This window comes from Hibiscus syriacus, unplaced genomic scaffold (genome assembly GCF_006381635.1).
Source record: "Hibiscus syriacus cultivar Baekdansim isolate YM2019G1 unplaced genomic scaffold, ASM638163v2 tig00116997_pilon, whole genome shotgun sequence".
NCBI lineage: Eukaryota > Viridiplantae > Streptophyta > Magnoliopsida > Malvales > Malvaceae > Hibiscus > Hibiscus syriacus.
Genome location: NW_024063513.1, coordinates 875,269 through 882,531, shown reverse-complemented (window position 1 = coordinate 882,531; position 7,263 = coordinate 875,269). Strand labels below are relative to the sequence as shown.

The window sequence follows — 7,263 nt, the reverse complement described above, 5'->3', positions numbered from 1 at the left end:
CGAACTAAATGTTCGATGACTGTATTGCAAGTTTTAAAAGTTGGGGGACCTAAATGGAAGCATCTAAAAAAGTTCAATGACCATTTATATATTTTACCCTTTAATTAATTATCCTTCCCCCCCCCCCCCTCAAATATGTCTACAAAGCCTTGACTTCGATCTAATATTAAGATCCCACACTATATATGATCCAAGCTAACCGACCCTGCCTAATCATGAATTTAAAATTTCATCGAAAAAACTCGTATTATTCTATCTATTGTAAATTGGATTCGAAAGATAACATTCCAAAAAAGATCATTCAGAGTTGCTTTCTCTCACTGTCATTGTCTCTTTTTTCTTTCATTAGCATGCAGGGGCACAAGCCTTGATGCGGGCATCTACGGCCAATATTTTCTTTTTATTTTGTATATTTGTTTTCTTTAGAATAATCTTATATTTATGACACGAATTTATGTGTTTTCATAGTACGTTTTTCTTTGCTTTTATATTACATTTTTCTATGTCTTTTGGCATATTTTTTATTCTTTTTATATGGTTGAATTTTACATCGTCGCGATTGATCAATATGATGCTCATTTGTTATCTCATTGACTTTCCCTGTTTTGGACCATCGAATTAGATTTGAATATGTAACTTGCGATTGCAAATAATTATCTCATGATGGTTGCCTCTTATTTACGTTTTGTCGGTGGTGTTTCAGTAGTTTAAATCCCCTATTGTGGTTGGTTTGTCGTAACAGTCAGATATGTTCTTATCTATTTGTTGTTCAAGTTTTTCTGAATGAGATTTTCATCTTTTCCTTTCATGGTCATAATATGATATCGTTAGTTTCTTCATTATTTTAGAATAATTTCTAAACTATATATCTAATTTACGATTTTGTTGTAAATTTTATTATAATTTTAAAATTTTCTTATTTATTAATAAAATTAACTGCTTTTATTTTTTAAAATTGAAAACGTTCCAACAAAACCCTAAACTTAGGACGATGATGTACCAACGATCGTACTCAGCCCTTTGATTATGGGTAGCCCCCATGTGAAAACCGTATAAAACTAATCATTCTTGTTTAATTTTTTTCTGTCCTTTATTTGGTTCCATGCATCATCTTTCATTTCTCGCAAGCACGTGTGCCCATTTTTCTTGTCAAGGTTTACATATATCGATTTTTTTTATTATTTCAAAATTTTTAATTTAATCATCATATATATCTATCAAAAGTTAATTATAGGATTAACATTTTCAAATTTTAAACAATACATAAATTTAATTCAATAAATAATATAAAAGCAAAATTTAACTTTTAAAACTATACATGAATATTTAATTTAGTTAACCCTTCCTTATAATAATAAAAAATAAAAGGGAAAAAAAGGCTATCCACTTTAACAAACTCAATACACTTATAGAGACCTATTCAATTAGGGATGGGAATGAGACCTAAATTTAATGGGTTCGGACTTAATTCGACCTAATCGGTCGGATTTTTTTAAAAAATTGGATTTGGGTCGGGTTTTTAAAGATGATGTTTGGGTCGGGGATTCAGGTTTATGGTGAAAAATCTTCGACCCGAAAAAAATATAATTTTACCTTATATATTTAGAAATAATTACAATAATATCCCTCTATATAGTATTTTTTCAATTAAATCACTGTTTTTATTGAATAAAATAATATTTTTTTATTATTTCATGTCGGGTTCAGATTTTATCTCAAAAAGTCAGGTCGGTTCGGGTTGGGTGGAGGGTATATATTCTTCGGGTCGAATGAATGATGTAAACTTTTTTGGTCGGATCGGGTTAGCTGAAACCCGACTCATGCCCATCTCTAATTCTATATAGAAAAATTATTTTCAAAAGTAAAATTATTGTACTCTCCTAATAAAATAACAGTGATAATAAAATTATACTTATAAAATTAATAATATACAGTTTTTATGAGACATATGGGATAATTATTAGCAATAGTGATGTGGAATGGTACAAAGGGCACTCCTTTAGACAGTTTGGCCGATTTTAAAACTTGCCGTCTTCCGTCCCTTCGCAATATTTGTCTTAGGGATATCATATTATGACCTATTTTATATTCCGTGCCTTCTCAGTATTTGTCTTAGGGATATAATATTATGACATATTTTATAATTGTTTTATATCACAAGAGTTTGTACATTATTTTTATCTTCCATTGTTAGATTCATTGAATGAATAATATACTCGTTAATGTCATAAAATTTATTAATATTTAAGAATATTTAAATAGAGTCATAGACAAAAAAAGCTACCCCTTGTTTTACTAACTTGTCTCATTTGTAATGTGTTATTTATATTTCTTCTTTTTATCTATATTGACTGACGACGACAATGACTTTGATGTTGGTTGACAACCGTCGATATTTTATATTGTCGTTTATTTTTGTATATCACATCTTTATTTTTATCTTGTTTTTAATTTTCAATAAGTATGTTTTTATGACACGTTTTCGTCTGTCTTTTTATGCCACTTTTTTTATATTTTTATGGCACGTTTTCGTCTGTCTTTTTATGCCACCTTTTTTTTTATGTTTTTTGGCACGTTTTCGGTCGTTTGACCTATTTTCATTTATTTTTTTCTAATAATTTACTCGACATCGCCATGACTTATTAAGATTGTGTTTATCTGCTATCATGTTGATTTTCCCTATTATAGACTCTTAGATTAGATTTGGATATTTGATTTGCGTTTGTAGCTAGTTTTTCACATCACTCGACTCTGATTTATGATTTTGTTGGTGATCTTTCAATAGTTTGATCTCCTATTATGGTTCATTTACTAATGCGATCAAATCCGTTTGTATCTATCCTTGTTCGAGTTTTGATTAAGTTTTTTAATGGCCCTTATGTGATCTTATGTTGCTAATTTTGTGTCAATAAATTAAAAAATCCTAATTATATATTTATTTTATGATTACGATTGTAAATCTCAATTGTAATTCGAAATATTTTCTTTTTTAATAAAATTAATGGATTTTAGAAAGAAAATAGTCATAAATAAAGGAAAGGTTCAAATAATTACTAGTTAAGGGTTCATATATTGTTTCTTTTAAGTTTATTTGTTAAGTTAAATAAACAAAGTCCAAAACAAAAAATGTAATCTACACGTTTAGTACATATATTAATATTATTATTTATTTAAGTATCTAAACTTTCATTTATTTTAAATTTATATATAATGTTACGTTTATTTTTTGTTTAATTTTAGTACTCAACTGTTAAAAACTTAGTGAAACTGCTATATGTAGTTCTTTTATAGATAAATTACATCATTCATCAATCTTCTCACTTCTATTTTGGTCATTGAAGTTTATTTTTTTAATTTAATCACTTAACTTTCAAATTACTCCTATTTTAATCACTCTAACTTATTTTATTGATATTTTCTAAATGAATGGATGAGTTGGAGAGGCCGATAAGAGTAAAAACGTGAGGGTGAGGTTAGTGGTTTGTGATTTAGGGTTTATGGTATAATTTTTAGGTTTCAGTAAAATTTTAAAATTGTTTTTTATTTTAATATATTAATAAAAAAATAAAAAAAAAATATCATGTCACAAAAATATTAATAAAACAAATTAGAGTGATTAAAATAAGGGTAATTTGAAAGTTAAGTAGTTAAATTAAAAAAACTTTAATGACCAAAATAAAAGTGAAAATATAGTATATTTTATAAAAAAAAAATGGGTGACCGGGTCTGAACCGTCGTATATCGGTATATGTGTAGTCGCGGGTCTTAGATATCGTGAGGTGAAATCCTTGTTTCACAGACACCAAGAACAAACCTCACTTCCACCAAAAACAATTACTTAAACCAACCAAATCAAACTTTTTATCGTACTTGTATATATCCAAAAACCAATCCTCAGCCATCACCAATCTCTTCCTCCTCCTTCCTTGTCTCTTTCCCTCTGAAATTGTTATGGATAATCCTTCATCTCCACCCGAGTTAGATTCCGAGAACCTCAAAGCCATTAAAATCCTGGGCGAAGGAGCCATGGGCCGTGTCTTCCTCGTGCACCACACATCTACCGATCCCACTGCTCGTTCTCCGTTTGCCCTCAAGGTTGTCCAAAGGTCCCAACGTGATGCTGACCGTCGAGCCCGTTGGGAAATGGAGGTCTTGACCAGGCTTTCCTCTCCCGACCCTACTCTTCACCACCCGTTTCTCCCTCGTCTTTTGGGTCGCTTTGAAACTCCCGAGCTCATCGCCTGGGCTGTCCCCTACTGCTCTGGCTCAGACCTCAACGTCCTTCGTCACCGTCAACACGACCGCGTTTTCTCTGCCGCTGTCATCCAGTTTTACCTGGCTGAGATCCTCGGCGCTCTCGGTCACTTGCATTCCCTGGGCATAGTTTACCGAGATCTCAAGCCTGAAAACATCCTCATTCAACGCTCAGGTCACATCACTTTAACGGATTTCGACCTTTCTCGCTACTTAAAGAAGAAGCAACTATCACATACTGAAACTGTATTACACGACAAAGAGGATCCGAATTCATTGCCAGTCATTCCGGTTCCACGTAAACATCTCCGAAACTTCATCCGATGGGTCCCCGTCGTAGCTGATGACAAACATAGCAAAGCTTATAATAAGAAACCGAAACCATCCCGAGTCAGCCCAGTTAGTCGGAGAAAGCTCAGTTTCTCAGACGGGGAACGCTCCAACTCTTTCGTGGGCACCGAGGAATACGTCTCACCTGAAGTAGTACGCGGAGAAGGACATGAATTCGCCGTCGATTGGTGGGCTCTCGGGATCCTGACCTACGAGATGCTCTACGGTACGACACCGTTCAAAGGCAAAACCCGCAAGGAGACGTTCCGAAACGTTTTGTACAAAGCGCCAGAGTTCATGGGACCACGAAACGATCTGACTGATTTGATCGGACGGTTATTAGAGAAGGATCCCAAAAAAAGACTCGGATATCAGAGAGGCGCGTGCGATATCAAGGAGCACACGTTCTTTAAAGGCGTCAGATGGGACCTCTTAACGGAGGTGTCGCGGCCGCCGTTTATTCCGTCAACTGATGAGGGCGACTCGACGGAGAAAGTAATTCCAGGACAAATAGATATAATGGAATATTACGAGAGTTTGAAGACTCCGTTACCTATTCAACAGTCACCGTCGCCGTCACCTTCTTCATCGGAGCATAGACGAAACGATTCTTTCAGGGAGTACTAACGCACGTGTAAGGGTCAGTTAGGTAAATTACTTTTAATTTTTTTCGCTTTATAGGATTAGTGTACATAAAGTAAGGGCGGCAACGTGAAAAATGGCGGGGATTAGTGGTATAAAGCAGTAATAAATTTGAAGTGTGATATAAACAAGCTCTTAAATTATCTATTATGAATTTTATTTTTTAAAATTATGAGTGAAGCCCAAAAGCAAGCTTCGTTGAACAATAATTTAAATGATTATTTTAAATTCACTAATTACACTATTATTAAGATGATCCTTTCTTGGCGCCATCTTGCACGCTCCACCAAAATTATAAGATTAAAAACTATATTTTTAAAGATTAACTAATATGTATAATATAAAGCATATTAATTGTATTTTTTTAAAGAATCATAATAAAAAATTAGTTATATTGCACGGATCAAATTACCTCTTAAAGGAGTAATTATTATTCTAAGAGGTCCTGAGTTCGAACACTAATAACTGCAATAGAGGTGATTGAGCGTTAATTGTCAAATGATTATAAAAATTTAGAACTGATACTATTTTATAATTGACTTAGTTTAATAAAAATATAGTAATATTTATTAGCTATTTTTTAATAGCAATGAGTTTTTCTTTTAAAAAGATATCGTTAATTACTATATTTTTAGTGAATTAAAGGATTTTAATTCACGTACTAAATGAGATATGAGTATTATTGATTTATAGTTAATTAGTTTTACATATAGTTTCACCATGTTCAAAAATCACTGTTTCAAATGAGAATAAATATGGTCCAAGGCAATGATCACACACTAAACATTTATCAATCATAGTGATGTATTCATTAGCACCACACAATTCAAACCAAAAAGGGAAATTATTTTCATCATTTGAAAATACACAACTTGGAAGTAGGATTAATTTAATCATTTCTGCAATTTTTTAATAATAAAAATATATAGTGTATTATTCATTAAGTGGTCTTATCCTTAAAAAAAATATCATTCTTCTTAGAAAGTAGATTTGAGTAATTACGTTTGTATAGACTGTATGCATTATGAATTAATTAAGAAAATTCTTACCGAATATTATATTGTAATACTAATATAAGTTTGCAAAAAGCCCATCCCATAGATGCATACCGTCTATTGCCCACAAAATTCAGCTGAGTGGAGCAAAAGATGTATTATTAATTGGTATGTAGTGGTTTTCCTTTATGATGTATATTTTCCCGTGACCGAGTCAAAAACAAAATAAGAGAATGGATATTTTGTCATATTAGGGGGACTGACATGCCCCCAGTATAGTCTCTCTCTATACTTCAGTAGAGAAACAAAACAGCTCATAGAGTGGCCCTTACCTTTGTCCCTCTACCTATATATACATCATCTATTGCTTTATTTTCTAATTGTCTCTCAAACTGTGATATTTTGGCCCTTTTCTCTTGTTTTAGTCTCAGTACCCCATCATCCTTTAATATTTATAGTGAATTATGGCAAAATTTAACCTATTAGGAAAACGTCTTAATTAGTATTTTTTTAAGCATCATATCTGTATTACGGGCATCGCCGTCGGCCCACCATGGCAAAAGCAGAGGGCATGCACGTGCTATTGCACGCAGCAAGGACGTCTCTTCATGGTTGCATTTATTTGCATAACATTTTGTCTCGTGCATTCGGTTTTTAGTACGTTATTATATTAAAAACTCTCATTGATTTTTTTATAGAATTACATCGCGTCCTATAAAATGTGTTTAATAGACCTCATGTTTTATAGAGAGTGAGACCCATCAATTTTTCAGATAAAATTATTTAATTTTGTATAAAAATAATAATAAATACATGAAACTTGCTTTACGTAAAATGAGATATTTGACATCGCTTTTTACAGAACACGAGGTCATCTTGCGTGATAGTTTTGGTGAATTTTTCTAACTAATTTAGTTTTAGGATATTTCTCAAAAAATAATAATGAGAATTTTTAATATAATAACACCTTTTTCAGGGATATCGTAGAAATAAAAAAATTATAAGGTCATTTATGAAATACTTAAAGAAACAAATTAAAATA

The 7,263-nt window shown here is 32.0% G+C and overlaps 1 protein-coding gene across 1 annotated transcript; it reads left to right on the top strand.

Moving 5' to 3' along the window:
• The first annotated feature begins 3,792 nt into the window (after positions 1-3,792).
• LOC120194026 (serine/threonine-protein kinase UCNL-like) lies at positions 3,793-5,352 on the top strand. The gene has a single exon (XM_039196429.1). The coding sequence runs from the start codon at positions 3,952-3,954 to the stop codon at positions 5,209-5,211; it is 1,260 nt and encodes a 419-aa protein (XP_039052360.1). The 5' UTR covers positions 3,793-3,951; the 3' UTR covers positions 5,212-5,352.
• Positions 5,353-7,263: the final 1,911 nt, after the last annotated feature.